Here is a 24242-nt window from a genome sequence, read left to right as displayed (position 1 = left end):
GGTATAACATGCACAGACACACAAACACAGAGACAACAATGCATTTTGCTGTATGCTCTGGGTTGGAGAGAGCGATAGTGACATGTGGGGTTGTATTTTAGAGTTGAGGCATATTAGAGAAGAATTTTATTGTTAATCTGTTTCGCTCCCTTTTTAAAAGTTGCAGGACTTACAGCTCCACTCAGTGTTCAGCCTGTCTCACTGCACTCATTTGTTTCTGGGACGTTTTGCTTTAATTATTTATGTTTGTAAAAGAATGAGCTGTCAGAGTCTGTGAAACACGTGATTGTGTGAGGAACTGCTTTCGAGGACATACTCCATCCTCCCTGATAAATCTAGTTATTTCCTAAAATATCTGATGTCCTGCAGTACATCTTTATTCTATATCTTTATTTTAGTTTGTTGCTCGTACAGTTGTCCCACTCAGGCTTTGGGTACCTTGTTACAAATATCAACAGTAACACACACAATGTAAAATTCAAGAAGGTTGAGTCTGTTATTAGTATGATCATTACCACGTTGCTGGAATTAAAGTAAAATAGTTTTCTGTATTCTTTAATTATTGGTATCAGCTTTTTAGAAGTTTCTCTGAAAGTTTTGATTATAATGGTAATATTGGTTGAGATATCATCAGTGTTAATTTAATTTTGGCTGGAAGGTCTTCAACTTTCCACTTAGCTATAATGAACAAAAATTCACCTTGAAATGAAAAGGGAGATTATTCATTAAAAAAATGAATTTGTATCCTGAATATCAAATTAGAAAAAAAACTGCAAGTGCCTTGACTTTCTTTTATACTCAACTTTCTATTGTCGGATTTTCCTTAGAGCAGTGCAACAACCAGCAACTGTATGGTCTGAAGATAAATAAGTTATAACTGTCTTGTCTTGGATGGTTTGTCATAGCATGATTGTAAGAGTTCAAACATGAACACAGGATCTAGCAAAATATCTGACTAAATACTTGATTTGAGGTGCTTGCCTCACACCTTTAGGTAAACTTAACATACACAATCACCTAAAATATTTGACTAACAGAAAGCATATAAAAAACAAAAAATACCTGTATATAAGAAGGTTTTCCTTGAGTAACCCTACTGTAATACTGTTACAGCACTTCATATGTTAACATTTAAACTACAGCCCCTGTTTGATTAAACAGGAATGTTATAATCTGTTTACCACTAGACTTAAGACTGGTGTGTTCCTGAAACTTTGAGTTGGGTATTTTACATGTTTATTATTGATTCTCTACCTCAATGTAGGTGCTAACCCTAATACGTTCTGGTCTCCACTTCCTTATGAGACTGTTAAAAAGGGCCAATTTAACAAAGTGTAAATAACCTGCATGTATGTAATCATGGCACAAAGAGTTCAAACACTGATACAATTCAACTCCAAGATATGAGTCAAAACATTTTAATTAAAAAAAAAAAAGGAAAAAAAAAAGTAACAACTCACTTGTAAGATCACAACTGCCCCAATATGTCCCATTTCTGTCACATTAACTTTCTCTCTCTCTCTCACACGCACGCACACGCTCAGTGTGGCAGACAGCCGATACACCTTTGGAACATAAACATGCAAACTGATTTGCCATTATTAATAAACACAAACTAGATTTATACAACCCAGTGTTGCACGAATGCTCTGCACTAACTCAAAGACTACACTGATGAGTTTGCAGGTTTTAGCCCATTAATCACAAATCCTTAACCATTTCCAAATTTTCAGAAAGCTCCAACCACCGGACTCATTCATGTCAAGTTAGGTAGGAAAATTACTTAAGTAATCTATGCAAGAAAATTGTTACCTTCATATTTACATTAACTTAACTGGTACTGGCATGAACTAAACCAACGGCTGATAATGGCATTAATTCAAAATATGAGCTAATGTTCCAAATCATGCAAAGCTGCTAGTGTAGTCCTAAAACAGCTTACAACGGCCTTCAAAGCAAAGAGCTGATCAAATTTTAGACTTTGTATTTCACACAGGGATGTGAACAAAACAAAACAAACTGAAGAAAGGTTATTATATGAAGCAACAGTTTCTCTCTATTTACAAATGCATCAGAGGCGGGGAAACAGCAATTTCTCTTCAACAAAGAAGCAATCACATCCCTGAGTACAGTTTGTTAATCTATCATTCATATTCACTGCTGTGTGATCAGTTATTATCATCAAGTCCTTTCCGGCTGGCTCTGTGTTGATCACAATAGTGCAGCACAGCATCTCTCCTGGGTCACCAGAGGTCCACGTTAAAGAAATCTCAGTGAGGCTGATGCTGCAGTCCAGACACAGCAGAGTGCGGTGTAGGCTGGGAGAGCTGTGGTGACATTTAGTGTTCCAATAACAGCTCTCCATCAGTGTCAGACACAGTCAAAGACATATTTCATCTCTTTCCTTTGAATGGCACATGAAGCAGCATGCCAGTGTTAGTCGATATTTCTAGATGCATCATTATCTCCTTATTAACAACGAAGGTTACAGATTGTAGCCTGCAGGCGTAGACTGCGTTAGCACGGAGTCTCCTCTTCTGCTTTTTCTGTCTTCTCCTCATTTTCCACTTCTTTATCTTTGTTCTTTTTGTGTTTCTTTTTCTTGTGTTTGTGCTTGTGCTCTTTGTGTTCTCCTTCTTTGTCCTGGCTAATGTGCTTCTTGTGTTTTTTGTGTTTCTTATGTTTCTTGTGTTTCTTCTTCTTCTTGTTTGCTGTGTTGCCTGAGCCGCTGTGGTTGCTTGGGGTGGGGCTGTGGGAAGGTCGGCTGAGGGACGGACTCGGGCTGCTGCTCCTTCCTCTCTCCGCCTCTGAGCCTTCACCTTCACTGTAGTCAGGGACGAAGGCGGCCTCATCCGTTTCACGGCCCAGGTCTGAACACAAACGCTGTCTCCTGGGCTCTGGGCCACGACTCTCCTCTCGTCCTCCTCCTCCACCTCGACCTTCGCCTGCTTTCTCCTCCTTCCCTGTCACTCCCCGTCCCTCCTCTCTCCCTCCTCCTCTCCCCTCCTCTCTTACTGCAGCCCTCCCTTCTTCTCTTATCCCCCTCCCATCCTCCCGAACAATTTTTGTCTTGGATGGTTTGTCAAAATTTGTGTGTGCTGCTCTGCCACTCTTAGCCTCTTCCTTTGATGCTCTCCCTTTCCTCTCCTCCCTCAGCACTCCTCTCTTGTCCTCCTTTGTGGCATCTCGGCCTTCACTCCTGGCAGGCTTAGGTGCTTCAATGTGGCCCTCTCTGTCTCGACTCCTCTGAGAAACTGGCGACGGCTCCCTGGGTGCACTCAGTTCGTTTTCCTGCCCCTCTTCATCATCTTCTCTTTCCCATTTGGAGCGAGGAGGGGGCTGAATGAGCGGCTCCTCCCTTGCCGGGCTGGGTGCTGGACTGACACTTGGGCTCCTGCCACGGCTGTTCACGGGGCTAGGCAGCGGCTGCTCTGCAGGTTTAGAGGATACAGTCTTCTGCTCTTTTTCTGAATCCCGCTTTGTCTCCTGGGTTGATCTACAGGTAGATAAAAAAAACATGTTTAAGGTGATGGAGAAACATGGACACTCCACATGGAAACAACAAATGGGTACAACTACCTGTTTTGGTGACAAACACGTTTTCAAAACTTTGAAAAACTCGTGACTTCTTAATCGGCCCTAAGATATTAACATCATGCGATAACAAAAAGCAGCAAACCCACACAGTGAAAGAAGATTAAACTAAGAATATTTTGGTTGAAAATCAATTTAAAAGATTAATTAAAAACAGCTGATTATTACTTTTCAATAAATTTACTAATATTTTCAGCTGTATTTGTATGGGGGATCCTCATTCAGAACTGGTTCAAATGATGTGCTTGAATACATAGAAAATCAAACACACTCATAGTTGTTCAGCCACAGGTGAAGGCAGCATGAAAAGCCAGCATGAAATCATGGAAATGTGAGGATAACAAGCGCACATGTCCCATAGGGTCTCCTGAAAGACTCCTGCAGTGTTGCACTGGGCTGTGCATTTGAAACTGTTGTTTCATGGAATGGAAAAAAGGAGCCACAGAGAGAAGAACCATGGCTCCTTTCTCACCTCTGCACTGTGGGCAAATCATGGCGTGAAGTGACTTTGAAAGGTGGATTACTGGTTATGGAAAGTTACAAAAATTATTACACACACTTCCTCATCATCCAATAACAGAAAGGTGTTAAGGAAGGGGATTGGGGGGGGAATGAAAAAATTAAAACGCATTTCAAAATGAAAAATCACAGTGGTGATAGGGGCATCAATAATGGCACAATAAACTCACCTGGTGGAGCTCACACTGTGGCTTGTCAGGGTCTTTCGACTGATCCTGGGTTTGCTCTTCACAACAGGCTGCTCACCACCCTTTACTGCTGGAAGAGAAGGAAGGAGAAGTGCCGACAACAGGTTTAATCAAAGTATAATTGGACAGCACAAGCCAAAATCAGAACATCTTCACACACACACACACACACACACCTGCACTCGTACAGTGATTCAAATTACCTTCTCTGTGAGAGGCAGCTGGTTTCTCTCCTGAGGGGACACTACTTTCTGTTCTGTCCTTGGACACACTCCTGGGAAATAAGAACATAATTACACACAAAACAACTGTGTTTACAGGTAAAACCTCTATTTCAGGCTTTCTTTCTATCACAGTTATGGAAAAACATGAAACAGACCTGTCAGATTTAGCAGCTCTTTCAGACCCCTCTCCTCTCTCCTTAGAGGATACACCTGAGTTCTCCTGATGGTCGGTCTGTCTCCTGGTGACAGCTGACTTCTCTCCAATGGTCATTTTATCCACAGACACAGACCTTCCACCTCCACTTCCACCACTGTTTCTTCGTTCTGTCCTCACTGACCTCTCCCCTTCAGCTTCTCTCTCCACTGTAACTGCTGCATTCTGTGAGCTGGACCCAGAGACCCTGTCCCTGTCCCTTTCTCTGTCTCTGTCAGAGCCAGGACCTTTGTTTCTTTCTCTGTCTGATCCAGAAGCTCTGTCTCGCTCCCTGTCCAGTCCTGAGCTTCTGTCCTGCTCTCTGTCTGAGGCCTGCTGTCTCTCTCCAGCACTTCCTGGCCTATCTCTGGATACTGGCCTCTCAGTAGAGGCAGACCGCTCCTTTCTTCCAGCTCCTTCTGTGGCACTGCTGGGTCGGTCACCTTCAGACACGTTAGCAGCAGTCGATCGGTCTGAGGTGGACTTTGTCTTCTCAGGACCAGATGGTGCTCTGTCTGAAGCTGCTGCTTCTGTGCTGCCTTTTCTCCCCAGGTCTCTATTCAATTTAATCTTCCTGTGTGTCAGTGGCTTCACCTGGAATTGGACAAATTTGATTCAAATTCAAAAGTGTTAAATTGCTGTGAAAGTTGTTACAAATGCTAGTGCTGATTCTAAATATTAGATCCAAATCCGAATCAGTGTGGCAAAAAGTTAAAAACATCAGAATGAAGTCAATACCATCAGTAAAAAACAAATTGTTGCTTCCTCAGTATTTCCAACATCTATCTGAGCATCAGACCCACCTGAAGGTCCATCAGAGGTCTGATGGATCCTTTCTCTGTGTCCCCCCTGCCCATCTCACGGCTCCCTGGTATTGGAAGAAGACCTGGCCTGTCTGAGCTGGGTGGAAACCTGTGGAGCAGGGGCTGGTGGGGCATGTGTGAATGGGGAATTATATCACCTCCACCCCCCAGCCCATCTATTCTCCTTAGCTTTCCAGGTGGAGGTCCAAGTAAAGAGCGGCCCTCGTCTCCCATCCTTCTCCGACTGTCCACTGGTGAGGGAGGTCGGAGGAGGCCTGGAGGCCCATGTTGATGTGGGATGGGAAGGAGACCACCGCCCTGTGGAAGATCTCTTCTTCCCCGGATGTCATGGCCAGGGCGAGAGCCATCTTGAAAGGGATGAGGAAGCAGGTTCGTGGAGGACAGCGGAGGAGTCTTTAGCAGGGCAGGCCTTGCCATAGAACTTTTACTCTTCTCCTTTTTAGGGACACTTGAGTTGGGAGCATCCTCTGGTTTGGCTTTAATGGTCTTTAACGGTTTAGCAACAGCAGAGGAGGATGAGGAATCTTTCTTTTTGGCTCCAACTCCCTCCCCAGTCTTCTTCTTCACCTTTTCACTCTTTGCCTTTGCACCATCTGTCTTTACTTTAGCTTTTACCTTCTGACCCTTCTCTTTCTTAGCCTTATCAGACTGAGTCTTCGATGTTGACTTGGTTGAGGGTTTAACAGGTGTAGCAGTGCTTTTAGAAACTGGAGCTTTAGTGCTTGCAGTGCCAACCGGAGGCTTTGAGGAGATGGGAGGTGTTTTGGTGAGTGAAGGGATTTCATCCATTGGTTCGTCTCTGACAGGAGTAGCATCACCTCTGTCCACTGACTGATGCGACGGCTCTGGTTCTTCTCCAGTCTTCTTCTTTTTGACTTTCTTTGTCTTCAGAATTTTAGTGCTGGACTTGGTCCCTGATGAAGAAGAGGAGGGAGGATGGTGAGAGAGAGCACCTCTCTCTTCTCTCCCTCTTCTTCCCCTCCCCTGAGGGGAGTACTCTCTGGATATCGGGGACATTCTGTCCCTCTCCCTGTCTCTGTCTCTGTCTCTGTCGCCTCGGCCTCTGTGATGCAGTGAAGGATGTTGGTTGTCATAATCCTTGTAGTACTTATAGCAGTCTGGTTGCTCCTCCCACTGTCGATATCGTTCTCTGTCCCAGCGCTCAAGGACCCCAGGACTTGGACCCTTTAGTTCATATGGCAGTAGTTCCCGAGGAAGTGGCTTTCGTCCACCAGGGCTACGGCTCCGGTAGCTAACAGGGGAGCGTGACCTCGACCTAGACCTGTAAGATCCTGCTCCCTCTGGTCCCTCCCAACCTCCTCCCCGGTAGGAAGGAGACCTTGGGGAGCCAGAGCGGCGATACCCATAAGATCTTGAACGGGAGCGGGACCTTGTCCGTGAACGTCCGTAACTACGTCCATTACGTCTAGAATAAGGAGAACGGGGGTAAGACCGGCCATGAGAGCGTGAACGAGAGCGGGATCGACTGGGAGAGAAAGAGTAAGTCCTGGATCTTGATCTTGACCTCGACCTTGATCTTGACCTAGAGCGAGAGTATGGAGAACGGCTGTATGGAGAGCGACTGAATGACCGTGACCTAGAAAAGGAATTGTTGAAGCAGACAGAAAAAAGAAAAGAATAAGAAAGAAAGAATAAAAAAAAAAATCAAATAGCTCTAAGGATAAGCATAAATATCTCATGTAAGAACTAAAACCAATTTTAATGAAGTTACCTGGAATAAGACGGCCTTCGCCTCTTTGGTGGATTTCTATACTTCATAAGCTCTTTGTGGAAGTCTTTAGTAAATTCATCCAGTTTGGATGTAACTCTAAAAATACAAAAGACAAAAACAGTGGGTTTTTTTTTTTTTTTAAACTGTGAAACAAAGACATTTTACCTGAATTCATAATCCCAAGGCTAAGTGTGAAATATTGTGAACATTACACATAAATCAGTAGTCCCTCTTTAAGAAAAAAGAAAAAGAAACAGGAAGTAAAAACAACTCACTTATCCTGTCTGTGCCGCGGCCTGTAGAAATCGTCTTTAGAGAGAGAGGGTTGAGAGAGGGAGGATGGAACAGCTGCAAGAGGAGGCTGGGCACCAGGTGGCATCCAGGGCAAGGTGAGTCCTGGTGGCCCAGGGGCAAAAATAGGTTGGGGCTGGTAACTAATGGCAGGAGGAGCAATAAGGCCAGGGCTGGAGGTGTATGGAGGAGGGTAAGGCTGTGGTGGGGGCTGGTACAAGGATGGGGATGGGTACACTGGAGGGGCGGGTGCAGGAGGTGGAGCTGTCTGGAGGTGAGCAGAGTGGTGTTCTCCTCTTCCTCCTCTGTAAGACCTGATACAAGGGAGGGACACACTGTGAGGCTTACGTAATACAATAAAAAATTGAATAGATCAGTAGTCCCATAGATGCACTGTACCTCTCCCAGTGTCTCGTAGTACCTCCCCCTCTGTGAGAGTGATGGGGTCGTGACTGGTGACCTAACAGAGCAGAGAGACAGTCTGTGAGCTCTTGAATGTTTCTCCTTCAAGCTACATTAAACTCCTTAATTGACCTAAGTTGAACTTCTTACCTGATGGATGAGGCGGCCTTGTGGGTGGCGGGTGGCCAATAACAGTTAAGTGGTAACTCTGGAAGAAAACATGAGAAAAATGTAGTTACCGCCAAGAAAAGTTACAGTTTATTGTGCTATGCTCATGTATATGCAACTGTCGTAACTATGGTCTTAAGTTTTCAGTTCAACCTAGAGTAAACTGACTACACTTCTTTTGAACAAATGCAACCAGCCTACAACCTTAACCTGTATTTCCTTCTCATAACTTAACTAAAAATACTTTCTGTACAATCACATAGATTATATTCTCCTTTGTTGACTTTCAAAAGTCAGTGAGAAGACATCAAACCAGTGCAGTGCTATTCAGGTGATCCCAGCAGACTCACCTGTGATTCCCTTTCTGAGGTACCAGCTGAGGCGGTTGTCACAGAAGGTTCTGGAGCTGTCTCACTAAGACATAAACAGGTCGAGACATGTTATTAGAAAAAGTGGCTCTTACATCAAATATCACTTCCTAACAATGGTTTCTTGTAGGTGTATAGACTGCCGTTACCCTGGTGGGGGTGGTTCACCCTGACTGGTGGAGTGCATAGGAGAATGGTGGTCAACCACAAGTGCAGGGGCAGGTGAAGCATCTTCACCTTCAGCAGCAGCATGAGGCGGCGTGGGAGCAGCAGGAACAGCAGCAGCAGGCGCAGGAGGTGAGATCTGTGATTGAGGAGCAGTGGTGGGTACACTTGTAACAGGAGGGTGACTGACATTGGCCAGCAGTGGGTCCTGCTGTCTCGAGTGCAGAGGCCTGACCAACTGAGGACGGGGCGGAGGTGGGGCTGTATGGTGGACCTGCTTGCGTGCATGTTTGGTATATCCTGTCTCATTCTTAAAGTTGTTCACAGCCTGAATGGAAAAAAAGGTGACATTATCAAAAACACATATTCCAGTTTTGCTTTGAGTAAAGTGAACCAAACAACAACACACCAAATTGTACACATCTGAAAGCATTACCTGTCGAAGAAACTTGTTGGCAATGAGATTATCAGGTGAAACATCTGACTGTTTGCATGTAAAGCAGATGTGTTCTTCTGAGTCCAACAAGGCAGTCCGGATACCTGAAAACAAAGAGTCCTTAATCTGACAAAAGCTCACAGTGTCATATTTGACCAACAAAACTCCAGCTTCAGTTTCGTTACAAAATTATTTTCTTGACAAAAACATTCCCTCAGCCTGTTTAGTCAACACATTATTATAGTGTATAATTTCTTAATTATAGAAAAATTTGACTATTTCAGAGATCATTAACTAAATATTTCCAATACACCCTGAAGCATATAGTCAAGACAATTTCCAACCATTAGATAATGAGAAATTGAACAGATGCAGCCTGTGATGCAGTACATTAGGAACAGGCCACTGCAATGTGTATTTCTGTTATTTCTACAATGGATTTTTCTGTAAATGACTGAAGAACATTTGCACAAAATGAGCACTTGAACACATTGGTGTCAAAGCCAAAACAATTAACTACCAGAGCTACTTTTGTGATTCACAAAGACTAGTCTAGACATCCAAACATTTTTTTAAACCTTAACAAATGAGTTTATTACTAAGGCAAATTACAAGTAAGAACTCACACTCATCACAGTAACTGTTGCCACAGCAGGGTATAACGACAGCATCAGTCATCAAGTCATTGCAGATTGGACACAGGAGTTCATCAGGAATTGGGTCAGAGTCATCTTCAGATGACGACTGGTCATGTGGAATAAAAGGAGGGCGCTCCTTCTTTCCTTGTGCATATGCTTCCCTATATTAACAGATTCAATCTTTCATGTTTTATCACCAGCAAAAACAAAACAATGATAATCCTATATATGTGGACATATCAATGGGAGACCACAGAAGAAAATAAAATGGGTTATGACACAGACAAATGTAATGCTAATTAGTCAGTTATACAAAGTATACTAAACAGTGTATTTACAGACATCTTTAACTGAAACGTACGCGTCGATAGCAGGTATAGCATATTCTCCGGTGCTGGTTAACATGGCTCCCTTGGTGCCTGGCTCTGCTTTCACCATGAAGCTCTGAGGTATGCCCTTACTAATCCGAACTGGCTTGGGACCCTCCACACTCTTATCCTGAACCTAAAATGTTAAAATCAACAAAAAATAAATAAATAATATTACTACTTTTTAGACCTTACATTGCCATACACTAATGCCTATAAAATAATTTAAAAATATATATATATATACATATACACATACACACACAGACGATAATTACCATCAGCATGGGGCATTGCCGAATGTAGTGACCAGCCTTTCCACAACGAAAGCAGGTATAATGAGCAGGTGGAGGGCCAACTGCCTTTTTGGAGTAACTATAAAGACAAGTTGAGTTAAAAACTATCTATAGATAGAAAATGATGTCATTTAGGAGTATTAAAATGCAGAATAAAAATCTGGCTTTAATCAACTGCAAAACCAAAGGATGTGTGTGTGTCTACTAACTGTGCTGGGTCATATTCGTGGTTGGACTGAGACATCATGGCTTTAATCTTGTCCTCCTCTGAGGCATTTGCATCAACCAGGTTAGCAGTCTAAAACACATAATGGCAAAAGGGGAAAAGTGAAGTAAGATATCCACTCTATAGGGAAAAAAGAAGACATATGTATTCAACTTAGGAAATATTTTCTGGATGTACAGCCAGCATGCACAGAAACAGTACCTTGGTGAGTTGGGCGAGTGACAAAGAAGGAGAAGAATCAGTCTGCAGGAGAATCAGAGTACAGATATGAAAGCTGTTAAAAATAATATCTATCAGACATACAGTGGAAGATATGAGCCCAGACAGTTCCCCACCATGTGTCCAGTCCCTTACAGTTTCCATCTAAGTCCTCACTCCAAAACTAAGGCCTGCGTTGAGTTCAAGTGCATGAAACAATGCAGGTATATAAGAGTCAGCATTGAAACCAATACACAGATTACTCTGCACAATGTTCATTCCACTACTGAGTCATGATCTAGAAAACACTGTCAAAGTCTCATCTTGTGCCTTTTCAGAGCTGGTTACATTAAAGGGACTTAAACTGTTTAAATAGGGGAATTGCCAAAAATAAGCACTGGCTTTGCACAAAAGTGTTTATGTCCATTAAGTAACTACTTAAAAAAAAAAAAAAAAGTATCTGTGCTCAAGATAATTTCTGTTCCAGTTGATGCAACACAAAAGTATTAAAGATGGTAAACAAAAATATACAAAATACAACTTGTGCATTTAGGTTCAAGTTGCAAAAAACATTTACTACAATCAACCACTGAAATAAAAGCGATGGACATATTTAAGACTGCCCAAGGCTGTGGAAATCCTAGAGTACGTCAAGACCTCTAAATCACGAAAAATAAATTAATAAAAAAGTTGCATTATCATCTAACAAAGAAAGCAAACTTTTACTGCAACTACTCTTCCATGTTACGCCTCGATATGCCCATATACTGAGCCTTTAAGTTCCGCTTCAACATATCCTGACTATTTAACTTCCTTCAGCAAATTCAAAAAGTATACTAAAGACACATGCCTCTACAGAGATCCTACAGCTTCCCCTCCTGTCGCAAGAAGAGAGCAATTTTCTCAAAGGAATACTTGACATTTAATTTTAACATGCAGTTTCCCTTTGCCAGGCCAAAGTGATTTAAGTTTTTGCATTGGCTTGTCAAAAAGAGTTGTCATGACTGTTAGAAACGCTTATCAAAACTGCTTACTGAAAAGTAATGAGCTAGCAAGAAATAGTGCCAAGCTGCTACAGTAAAACTGCAAACCCTGTGAAATGTCAAATATTTAGAGCTGGTAAGAAATGTAGAGCTGCTCTTCAACAAATGTGCCCAAGGAAGAAAAAAAAAAGACCGAAATTAAAAGGAGATGTCAAATGTTCCTTGAAATATTCCCTAAAACTGCCCTACGTCACTACAGGGTGAAAGCATATGAAGGGATTGCTCTGTAATGCAGGTCAGGAGTCAATAAACCACAAGAATCGAGTATCATGCATGTCAAAAAAAAAAAGAAAAAAAAAAAAAAAAGGCTTCTTCAGCTAATTCTTACACAAACTTTCTCTAAATTAATAAATAAATAGATGGGGTGGGTTGTCCATCATGATATGCAGGGCTCGAAGGAAACACTGGGTATTGCAGAATACTGTGGAGGGAACACACAGGGATCTGGTGCAAGCGGTTCTGACAGCGAACCACTGAACAACTTTATTGAGAGGTTCTGCAGCTTACAGCTTACAGGACACACTACACCAGTATACTTCTGACTGCAGCAACCATAGGAGGCCTCCAGAGATTGACAAGATATTTACTTTACTGATGAAGTGTCAGAGTACTTTGTGACCATGTCACAACATTATGTCAGTGACAAAGTCACAGCATCTCACTAGTAAAGACTAGCTTCTTACTGATGCCCAAACCACAGTTTTAACAATAACTGCTTCTTTGTTAAACAAAATCTGAATAAATTCAAAGCATTTAACTTAGTAGGATGCCATGTGTGAGCCTTTAAGGTTAAAGGGCTATGTGCAGTCCATAGTCAAGGCAGAATAGAACATCATGTTGAAAGTGTACAGGACAAAACAATTGACATTTGTAAATTTTACTGAACAACAGACTTGAGTATGTTAATTTTTTTAGCAGCTTTTAAAATAAAAATCACTGGCAAGTCTCTTTCACTCACACAACTGAAACTTGTAATTGTAATCAAAGTTAATTACAATCACTCCCAGCCACACTTTACTTCAATGGGTTCGTAAACCACATCATTAAATATGTTCACAGAAAATAAAATGACAATGAATTATTAATACAAAAATACCATATTATCCTTTGACAAAACCCTTTAAAATACATTTGCTTGGCCTGAAGCAGGCTACAAAATCATTTCATTATGAAATACAGTCATTAACAGATTTTTTTTTGTCAGTAATAAAGTGGCAACAGTTCAACAATTGGTCAGTTCAGAGCATTCAAAAACAATACTGGCTAGTCTGCTGTTTCTCTTATCAACCTCATCTCAATCGGCCACAATTTAAAACTTTAATCTGCTCTTTTTAAAATAGAAAAACCAGGGTTTTAGAGAGAAACAACAAACTACTTTAACTCTGGTGACTCCAGGAAACCCTCCCCAAAAAGACATCAAATAACATATAGAGGCGGAGATCTCAACACAAATGTAGCCAACACACAGTAAACAGAAGGTACACACAACTCGATCATTGTTGACAAAACGTTGTCAAGATAGGTGACTAAAAGCAGAAAGAGGGGGAGAGAGTGAGAGGAGGAGAAGAGAGTGTTGTTTTTGGGTTTGTTTTACATACGGGTCTAGAAGATCCCACCACAGCTGTGTCAGAACGATCTCTGCAGAAATACAAGGCAAAAATAAACCATCAGTCGTTGATGACAACATTTATAAAGATGACGTGTTTTAAAGAAAGGTACAAAAAATATAATCCGACCTTAAATTATCAGTGTTTGTACTGCATAACTGTCACTCCATTGGTAAATTTATATTTTAAATATACATACACAATGAACGTCCTGCCAGCAGGCTTTACTCCACCGATCGGAGTGCGGCGGACGATCACAGACGAGTGTTTCGGGATGTGGGCTTCATCATCTGTGTATTCTGCAAAACATAACACCATTATAAACCTTTAAAAAATAAACAAACAAACTGTCAGACAAAAAATACACCCAGAATGCATTCAGGAGAATACAAGGAATTAATACTTCAGTTTCAAAATATGAGGGAAAAAAAACAACAACAAAAGTATAAAGTAAATAAACAAAATGTAATAGCTAAACACAAACTGGCAGAGCAGCAATTTCCATCTTTTTTGTCAAATAGGAGCCAAACCAGGAGCTGTGTGTGAGTTTATAATGGTGTATATAAAAGCTGTGAAAATAGATAACAGCGATTGCGAGATAAATACTGACATTTTTTTAAGATGCTGCAAAAGGAAAGTGGCCGAACAGATGATTTAGTTACTGCAGAAAACAAGTCATACAAAGCTAAGGCAAAACTTAAATTGAATTAATAGTTTAAAATCATTTTAAAACAACAAAGGAAACACACTAGTTACAGCTTCTATCTGTTTTCATTGGTAGTGGCATCCTTTGTAATAGTATGCTGCTGCATTAGGGGGGTAAGATCCAATGTATAATGGATTAACAGATAAGCTACAGACTGTTTAAACACATTTCAGACTATGCCTGGATGCAATTTTACAAAAAATCTTAGCTTCTGTTGCTTTCCTGGGTTAATCTGGTCCATCTGTGTCTAGGTAAAGTGTTTTTTCTGTCTTACGTAAACACATACTTGAATACACATCATTCTAATTCTTTATAGCAAAAATGTTAACAGTACAAAAGCAGTACACTGAGATCAAAATTAAAATAGTTAAGGTCATTAGGTAAACAGTTTTTTTTATTAGTTAATGTGATGTGCTATGGGAAAACCTAACCTTCCCTTAAATGACAAAACAGACAATAACACCAGCATCAAATATGACAATGCACTAAATATTACATGTTTTTTTTCCCACCAAGTCTACATCTAATACTAAATGTCTGCCTATAAGTCTACTACTGAACTAAAAATGAAGGATGACCTGTCTGTCACACATTCTGTAATGTGTCAGCTGATGATTTACCTTCTCGAGTCTGCGCATTGGTGATCTGCAGGTCGCAGTCTGTGGCCTTGAGGCGCTCCCGGGCCATAATCTGCCTTTTAAGCTCGCTCAGGGTGATATGCAGCCCATCGAAAGTGACTGTGTTGTAGTCCAGTTTGGAAGAAAACTTATAGTGAACACACGACATTTTTACAGCTCTGAGCACTTACGTCAATCAAGCACAAGAAAAAAAACACAGGCCTGGTATGATGACAAAATAAAACAGCGTGAACACTGAACACAGGAGACTAAATCTGGTGACTTTAATATATAAACCTTCTTTATATTCGCAAAACACTGGACAGAGAAAAATACTAAAATAGGGAAGGGTTGAGCCCGCAGATGACGACAGAGTCCTTATTACTGCCAAGGAAAAATAACCGAGATGTGAGGCCAGTGCGCCATTGAGCGGCGACGTGTGCCTTCTCAGTTCTTTAGTCCGATAAAACACAACAGGGTGTCACCAACTTCGACAGAGTCCATGTAGCAGTGTAAATCTTTAACGATGGTGTATATGGGCCAAAGTCCGTCGTGAATTGTCCTTTGAGGGAAGCCCGGGCCGCCGCGTTGCGAGCCGCTAGCTTAGCTAGCAGCCGGCCTGGGGTTTCCTGAATATCAGTCCTTGTGGTAGTGTTTCGCCTTTTAAGCAGTTTTGTATATCTCAATTAAAAACAAACACTACCAAGCCAAACAAAAAGTCCACACAACTGCGTGAAAGCTTCCGCGACGAGTCCACAGGTTTTTAACGGTGTTAGCCCTCTAAAAGAATATTCTGAACTAGCAATCTAACGTGTAAATGTTAAGTTAGCCGGTTAGCTGATACCAAGACTCACATGTTACAGCTCGAGATTAGCTAACGCTTCCTCGCTATTCACACAACATGACAACACCACTGGCCTAACAAAAGCTAACGGCTAACTCTTAACGGTGCTATGCTAACAATGTTGGCCCAGGTAGCTGTCGAAAAATCTAACAAGATCCACCAGTTACGCAGTCAAGACGCAAAGGTTCCTCTTCGGTCCACGATTATTTAAACTTTGAGAAGTTGAAAGTTGTGTATCCCGACGATTCTTCGATTTAAATCCATAAAATCCATTTCGGTGATCCAAGCTGCTTCACTCTCGCTGTTTCATCAAAATGGCGCAGGACGGAACCGGATGTAGCCAGGGTCCTTACAAAGAGTACACACGAATGCAAGATAACTATCCTCCCTCGTGTTTTAAAATGGACGTCCAATTCCGCCATAATAAGAAAAAACAAGTTAATATAGTAAGTTGTACAGTTTTTTTGTCTTAATGGTTTTTCGTATTTTCCATGTTGTTATTGCTACTTTTAGCATATCAAGCAAGGCGATACAAACGTGTAAACACTGTGTCATAAATCAATTGATACAGATGTGTCGCTCGCACTTTATATTTATGTATCTTGTTATACTAACAAATCCTTTGTCAGCTTTTCTGTTGCATTAGTTCGCAAGCCAGGGTTTCAAGGTGCAGGTGATTTTCGTCGTTCTTTGGATGTTTCATGCCCTTCAGGAGTCTTGTCCTGTCTTCAGGGTTGTTAATAATGCGAAGCTGCGATTAAAAATATAAAATATTAAAATGACGACATGTCTTCAAATAGTTTTACTTCATATTTCCTCTATGAAGGAATGTATTGTCATGGCTTATGAACCGTGTGGTTGCTATACGGTAGCGTGGCCGAGCGGTCTAAGGCGCTGGATTAAGGCTCCAGTCTCTTCGGGGGCGTGGGTTCGAATCCCACCGCTGCCAAGATTTTACCTCTGGAGCACCGTTCAAAGGATATGTAGGCACAAATACAGTCTGTTGTTCATTATCGGAAATAAACCAGTTAGGTTTAAAGATGCACTATTGAAACACTTCATAGGCTGTTTAAGTGGATTCAATGTGAAATGTATGACAGGGATGAACTAATGAAGAATTTTCGCTGTTCTCGCGTTCACCTGAGTCATATGGAGGATCTGAATGAGTCGTATGAGATAATGTAATAGCCCACATGCTTAAAGTGAGGTAAGACATTACTTTGGTAAAGCTTAAAATTTGTCATCAAATTAAAACGGGGAAATTTAGTAGCCTAATTTTTCATCCTTTTAGGGCATATGTTTTACCTTTTTGTTTTTTCCTTTCCTTTCTTTTCTTTTGTTTTTTCTTTTTTTTCAGTTAATGGCTGGTGCCATTATCACAATTAGCCATTTGGCTGCTAAATAGTCTGATATTTCCCAGGCGTTGGTGGATGCCAAGCTTTCACCTACAATTTAATTTTTATACATTATACACACACCGGTTAAAGCTAAATGATAAATGATCGAAAAAATATGTGCCCCCATTAGATGTACTAAGGTAGCGTGGCCGAGCGGTCTAAGGCGCTGGATTAAGGCTCCAGTCTCTTTGGGGGCGTGGGTTCGAATCCCACCGCTGCCAAGGTTTTGTCATTAGCATTTCTCTGCTGCTTAAAACTTCAGACTTCTAACTTCTGTTAGAAAACTTCATGTTCAAGTTCAATGCAAAATAAAAACGTGAAACTTTCCTTTCTATCTTTAAAAGGATCTGATCCCACTGACTGGACAGCAGAACTTCATTTGATACTGTTAATTATAATGTACCCAAATACATGGTATGTTAAGGCCACACTATTTCAATTTAATTTTTATCTACAAATGATTGTATGAGCGTGCAGTGTGACAAGCGTGTATATAAACAAATTGATGAAAGATTAAAACCTACAGATTTCGATTGACCCTGAAGTGATCTGTACAGTTGATATGAGTGCTCTAATATATGTGATGGTGCTGTCAGGACATTTCTTGTGTGGTCAGTAAATGATGGCGCTGCAAGCAACCTCATCACTGCGGCCTTGAATGCTGGCCGAATATTGCTGCTGCCATGGTAACACATCAGGTTTCTCAGTCCACCTGCTGTTGTAGATCTACAAAGATACTATCCTGCCATCATCTCTAACACAGCTTACTCATGTATGTTCACACGCACAAAGGTGTTAGTGTTTTGCAGCACAGGGGGTCCATTATTTTTTGATAAATTGTTTGTGTCTTTGTTTATGTATTTCTACTTTGCTCTGGACATTTGCTTCTGTGCCCACTTATGCAGGACAGATATTTGAATATTGTGTCTCACATGTACCACAGATCTTCCCTGTACAACACAAAGGCAGTAACACTACAGTTTGAACCAAACCAATTTCTCTCAGGAGGACATTTGGCAGGATTCTGCTTTATTTAATGTAAACAGAGACTCAGGGATACAACCATGAGGGAAGAACCTCTTGTTACATGTTTCTATGCTCACACATTTACAAAACAAACACACAGAGCACATGCATTTAATGAGGTTCTGATTAGAAGCACAGGTCTAAACAGGACACAGGACATAGTTATTGTCTTTCCCAAACATATGCAACGTGAGCTTCGTATTTTCATGGACTTCCTTCTTTCTGTCTCTCTCTCTGCATGACTGTGTATTTTATATGCATTTGCACACACACTACAAATATACTGTAGACACAGCAGCTAATATCACATACAAACAGACGTATGGAGAGCACAAAAACATTAGACCCTAAACATGTGTTCTTGTTTACGTCACCTCTTTTTCCCAGGGCTCGTCAACAGTAAATTATTAGAGACAGAGGTTGTTTTAGTCTAGAGCTGGAACAAGTGACAACTGATAATTGAATAATAATATCTGGTCATTTTTTAAGAAAAATGACCAAATATTCTCAGTAAGTCCAGCTTTTTAAAGATAATTATCTGCTTGCTTTTTTGTTTCTTTTTTTTATCATTGTAAACTGAAAATCTTTGACTGGTTGACCAAACAGATTAGTTGATGAAGCCCTGAATATCTTCTTCCTCACCTCGGTCCTGTCCTCTCAGACAGGTGTGGTCCTTCTGTTGGCGACACAGTTTCCAGGCAGCATCTCTGCGTTGTTCTGAGCAGCTGCAGCTGTTAGATCATCCACAGCCACGTCAATCTTGTCCTCTTTGAGAGGCGAAGTTAAGGTGTACAGCATGAACTCTGACCCTACTGTCACTGGTGTTGCCAACCCTGCCAGGGTGCTGACTTTGGATTCGACAGACAGGGATGGTTCTCTGTCTCGCACCAGCGACCCTCGAAAGGAGTGTGTGGTGGACTCCCCTGCACTGTGGTTGCTCCTGTAACTGCATCGCCGAAAGCGGTTCTGGTAGTGACGGTTACGGTAGTAAGAGGAGCTGCGGGACAGGGGCGGCTTCATTAGGGAAGGTCGGCCTTTTGTGCGCAGCTGTCTGTGTTTTTCTATGAACACATGTACTGCCAGGACACCCACCATCTCAGCCAGCACGAAGGACAGGGCCCCAAAATAAAAAGACCACCCGTAGGAGTAACTCTTCTTGTTGTCACTCTGACTGGGGTCACCGGAGTTGGCTGATATGTACACAATGATGCCAATGATGTTACTGAGACCTGGAGATCATCAAACACACTTTATTTGTGCAGCAACTCTCAAACACGTTAATTGAGTCAAAGTACTTTAGAGATGACCAACAAGCTAACAATAAATAGTATGAAGACTAAAAATAATTAATACACAAAAAATAAAAGCATGGTGTACCTGAGAGTGTGTTTTCTGATTGCTGTGTCTATATTTTCTGCTTCTACCTGTTATTTTGTTCTGTTTTCTCATTTTGTAGTGCAGGTACATATATTGCCTTGATTTATCCAGAGCAAACATGTCAGATTGGCTGGTGCAAAATCATGACATGCTTTAAAAACAAGTAACAGTAACATTAACAGTAAAAATCAATACTAAATAAAAAACAATGTAATGATTCTAAACAGGTCACCTTCATGATACATACCATTATATAAAATTACATGCATGTTTCAAACCAGTGTGTGTTTGTTTCTCACCTGCAAAGACGAACAGTATACCTGCACTGAGAATCACATTGTAGCGGGACTTGTAGAACTCACTGGCAGCGACACACACACCTCCGAGAAATAATAATCCCACGCTGAGGATGGGGAAGAGGCTGGAGGCTCGTACTGCTCCTGCACAGGAGAGGAGAATCACGGGATATAAAGAATCCAAGATTTGAGTATGTGACACCGTCATTATAGGTATTTTTTGCCATGTCCGCTGAAAATTTAAGTTTCTGATTGGTTGGCAGGTAAGGATCACCCTGAGGGTAGGTTAGACAGTGGTATATATGTCATATTTTCATGAGTCTGGAATCAGCGATAAGAGAAGGACCTCATCCATGGTGAAACTGGTGTGTCATCCATTACAATCCTAGGACTGCTAGGAATATTGTATTGTCGTTTACAGATAATGTAGTTATATGCGCATGTGTTACCTACGTAGTAAATACTCTGCAGCATCCTGCTCATAGTCTGCATCTTCAGGAAAGTGATCAATGTCTTTGCAAACACCTCGAAATGTCCCTGCAGAAAGACAAAGACAAAGAAATACATTTGCAGCACATGCGTCTGATGAGTCCTTTGGCTGTGTCACTGTGCTGTGACATTTTAGGACAATTCAGTATAATTCACAGAACTCAAGGTCTAGTTGACCCAATACACTTTACACCCTTTCTAACAGTGACGTGGATAATGCTAAATGTGAAGCTTACCATGTGATGGGCTGTTTTGTATCGATTTTTTTTGCCTGCTTTTAAAGCAATTCAGCCCCAAGCCTTAAATAGCATTTTGTCCATCTTACTGTTGATATTATATATGTGAGTATAGCTGTCTCTAAGTCCAGTCCCGTCACAAGACTGAGAATATTTATCTGATCTGTGACATCTTCTTCTGAGTCGCTTCAGGAAGTGTGTCCTTTAACGTCCTGACTATATTTTGGAAGCAGTGGTTCGAATGCACACGTGACCTTTCATCACAGGCGTATTGAAGTTTAATGAAGATTATTTTGCTTCTCAGGTTGTTTCATCTGAAGGATTTTAGGCCTGGAGTGGTGAATGTAGCTAATATTTCACATTTTTTTCAAAATACGGCAGAAAGGTTAATATAATTATATCCTTGTGCATCAGATATTTACCCTCTTTCAGTCCTTGTAATCATCTTGTGACCTGTCAGTTTTCTCTCGGGATCCTCTTACAGTGGAATCCACTGATTCATCCGCCCTGTAGAAGCTAATTCTGATATTACGTTCAGCTTTTTCAGTGACTCCAATTAAGATCAAATGTGCCTTTTCTCTATAAACCAGGAAAATAAACCATAGTCGTTATACACACAATAGCTGCATATCAGCAACAGTCAAGCATGAGATAAGACATCCTGTATATTTGTTGTAATATGTTGTTGATAACACACTTATATTTGGATGACATTTATGTTTATGTTGTCATAAGTAGTTTTTGGATTATGATGCTGTTTTTATAATGTGTTCATTTCTCTACTAATTGTGCTGATATGCTACACAGACAAAAGGAAGGGAGTTGATCAAAGCAGAAAAGTGAGAACATTTTATATGGTTGTTGCTAAAGCTTGAAAATCATTATAATCCAGAGTAGCTACCAGCATTTTTTGCCTTCTTGTATTCATGCATTTAAAATTTCCTCCCATTCGACAGCTCTCTACTTTATTTCTGTGTTGGTGAGTAACACTGGGAAGCTTTTTTCCTCTTGTAGATCTCTGTGAATGTGAAATGTACAGCAATATTTAAGTTGCACCAGTGAAAGTGTAAAATAATCTACATTCACACTCAATTTCACTCTAATTTACAAACCACATTAAAAAAACACTTTGCATTTTAGCTTTTTTTTTTTTAATATGTCAGTATGTAAAGTTTGTTAAGTGCTCTGGACTGTGGCAAACACAAATGGGAAAAGAATCTAGTTTGTTTGTAATAACGTTAACGTTAATAGTTTCCCTGCTACTTTCATTTGTTTCCTTGAATGTGACGCTGTCACTAATTCATTTAGTTTTCTCTCTAACCTGTGGCTCTGCTCTGTCTTTTAACATTTACACACAAGGATATATTGATAAATGTGTCCCTGTGTCCTGCACTGATTGACCGGTATTGATGATGTGACTCGGTTGCCATGGTTACCACAACAAAACTCATCCAGCAGCTGCAATTCAGCCAAGGCCAACAGGTCAGAGAATAAAACCAGCACTGAGACAGCATTTATTCTAATGAGCTGAACACAAACCTTCTTTTCTGCAAGAGATGAAATATTTCCTGAGCACTTGTGGCCATTTGGCCAAAAGCTGAATTTTATTATAACTTGGCACCACTCAAAACTACATTAAGTGTAAACGTGTGCAGGTTTATGATTTGTTGTCCTGTTTCTCCTTATGCGTCTTTATTTTTGATCTATTCCCAGTGTCTGTCTGTTGTACCTGCCATGTCTCTGTTTGTCATCAAGGAATTTAGTAATTTCTTAAAAAATGAAATGATTTAACTTTCTAATAAGAATATTGTGAGGGCACACACTCCTGAAAAGGGGGCGCTATTAAAAAGTAATAAATAATTGAAAAATGTCATTTCAGACATTTGGACAGATATTCAGATATATCACACAGACATGTCCTCTAGACGAGTCTTCCTAAAAACTGGCATCAGTCAAAATGTTAACCCAAAGCTAAGACACGGGATGTGCCGCAGGAGGCAACAACAGATTAAGTTAATCAGGTTAAGTTAATCAGACTAGATAATCGTGGCGCTGGAAGCTTTGTGACCTACTATAAGAACCTGCTGTGTCTGATATTCAGTGCCAAGAACCCTGAACACCAAGGTGACACTTTCCATAATTGAGATCATTGCTTTCTAAGCTGGTTCTGGTTCTGGTTGCGGTTGCTCCTGTGATTCCTCTCAGGAGTCAGTCAGCACAATGGGAAAAGTTGTGGCGCTACATGCAGGAGCAGCGTGTTTCCTACCCTCGGTGCAGCAGGTCCTCCACAGTCCGGAGTGGGTCAGGACCTCCTCGTTCTTGCGGACGGTCTCGTTGTCGCTGAGGCTCTTGGAGCGGCACATCCCGCGGGAGTACAGCCAGTAGTCCGTGCCCACGGCGATGGTCATGAGGCTGAAGGCGCAGAAAGCTCCAGCCGTGGTCAGCAGCATCATCACACCCCGGTTACACAGCCTCATGTCGGGACCAGCCCTCTGCGGTGGACTGGGACCAGCGGGGTTCAGAACCTGTGGAAAACCTCCCCCCGGTGCCTCGTGTCGCTCAGAGGTGGAAGAAACTCCGAGGTTGTGCACATCTTCTGCAGCCTGTGCTGGACCGCTCTCTCTGGACTAATGTGCAGGTTTGGGACGGGAGCTGTGTCAGACATGGGTCACACAGGGGACGGTTCAGTCTGCAGGGCAGGGACGACGATCATGAGATGTTGCTGCTCTGAGAGAAGCGGAGCTGGAAATGAAAGAGACAGAAAAAGTTTCAGCAGAGAAAACAGTCCGAGCAGCGCCCCCGCTCTCTCACCAGCCGCATGGAGATGGTTGGTGTCACATATGACCAGCCCCAACATGATGCAGTCAGAGACAGCAGCCCTCTCATCGCCTCTCATCGCCTCTCATAAGTGTCATGTCCTGCAGCCACGTTTTTACTTAAAAGTCAACAAGTATAGTAAAATATACCCAAAGTAAAAGAACTCAGTAGTTAAAGGAGTACCTAGAATCTTTACTTAAGTAAAAGTATATATTCCAAAGTATAATAATAGAAGTAAAAGTTCTGCATTCAAACTTGCGCCTAGAAAATATATTTAAAGTGCCATAAAGTAAAAGTGCTCAGTGACACATCTAATATTAAAGTAGTTTATATTTTGGACTATTGCATTTTTTGTGATGCCTTCATGAGCTCCTCAGTCTAATCTCTAGTCTCTGCCATAAAAGCAGAATATAAGGCCTGTACCTTTGTACCTCACATTTGGCTAAAACAATCTCCTCACATTGTTGGTCTTAGTGTTTATTGAACTAAAGCTTGGCTACATTTATTCACAGGAATCCTGAGGGGAACTGATGTGGATCCTCCCCAAAAGAGACTTAAAGCTTCCAGACCATGTTAAACTTGTCAAAACTGTGTGATAACTGAGTCCAGCACAGGCCAAAACACACTTTAAATAGTGCCCCCTATAGGCCAAGGGGTCTCAAGGATAGGACAGTGCATTTTATTAATTACCTTTACTACTTTTATATTTACTTTATATCAGTGATGTTTTCACTGCAGAACGATGACCTGGAATAAAGAATACAGTGTTTACAGCGTGGTGTTAATTGTTTTACTCAAATAAAGGATCTAAATACTTTCTCCACCACCTCCTGCTATGTACAACCCTTCAGAGTAAAACACAGGAGCCCGTTACTGAAATTGTATCATGGTAATTAAGTTTAATAGAAGAATGTGTCTCTCACGCGCAGGTAAACACGGCGCATGCAACACAGGTAT

General features: G+C 41.3%; 2 protein-coding genes and 2 non-coding genes across 5 annotated transcripts; 2 read left to right on the top strand and 2 right to left on the bottom strand.

The window, feature by feature from the left end:
- Nucleotides 1-1460: 1460 nt before the first annotated feature.
- On the bottom strand, nt 1461-15974 carry LOC113127767 (E3 ubiquitin-protein ligase RBBP6-like). Of its 2 annotated transcripts, none has more exons than XM_026302537.1 (20): nt 14807-15974; nt 13680-13779; nt 13472-13511; nt 10834-10875; nt 10616-10704; nt 10389-10485; nt 10104-10246; nt 9731-9903; nt 9105-9208; nt 8653-8996; nt 8486-8549; nt 8118-8175; nt 7965-8025; nt 7550-7879; nt 7275-7370; nt 5522-7139; nt 4681-5312; nt 4505-4575; nt 4284-4371; nt 1461-3496 (listed from the first exon to the last, which is right to left on the bottom strand). In XM_026302537.1, the coding sequence occupies exons 1-20, from the start codon at nt 14970-14972 to the stop codon at nt 2518-2520; spliced, it is 5295 nt and encodes a 1764-aa protein (XP_026158322.1). In that variant the 5' UTR covers nt 14973-15974; the 3' UTR covers nt 1461-2517. The 2 variants fall into 2 exon arrangements, with proteins under 2 accessions (XP_026158322.1, XP_026158323.1); XM_026302538.1 differs by having other exon boundaries at nt 4284-4368.
- Nucleotides 15975-16514: 540 nt separating this feature from the next.
- trnal-aag (transfer RNA leucine (anticodon AAG)) lies at nt 16515-16596 on the top strand. The gene has a single exon. It is a non-coding gene; the product is annotated as a tRNA-Leu (tRNA).
- Nucleotides 16597-17183: 587 nt separating this feature from the next.
- trnal-aag (transfer RNA leucine (anticodon AAG)) lies at nt 17184-17265 on the top strand. Its single transcript has one exon. It is a non-coding gene; the product is annotated as a tRNA-Leu (tRNA).
- A 1462-nt stretch (nt 17266-18727) lies between these two features.
- cacng3a (calcium channel, voltage-dependent, gamma subunit 3a) lies at nt 18728-22945 on the bottom strand. The gene is made up of 4 exons (XM_026303681.2): nt 22735-22945; nt 20197-20280; nt 19747-19887; nt 18728-19299 (listed from the first exon to the last, which is right to left on the bottom strand). Exons 1-4 carry the CDS (start codon nt 22943-22945, stop codon nt 18728-18730), a joined length of 1008 nt encoding a protein of 335 aa, XP_026159466.1.
- Nucleotides 22946-24242: the final 1297 nt, after the last annotated feature.

The sequence above is a fragment of the Mastacembelus armatus genome, chromosome 1, assembly GCF_900324485.2.
Source record: "Mastacembelus armatus chromosome 1, fMasArm1.2, whole genome shotgun sequence".
In the NCBI taxonomy this organism is placed as follows: domain Eukaryota; kingdom Metazoa; phylum Chordata; class Actinopteri; order Synbranchiformes; family Mastacembelidae; genus Mastacembelus; species Mastacembelus armatus.
The sequence above is the reverse complement of the archived record's forward strand: the minus strand, read 5'-3'. Positions and strand labels throughout refer to the sequence as shown.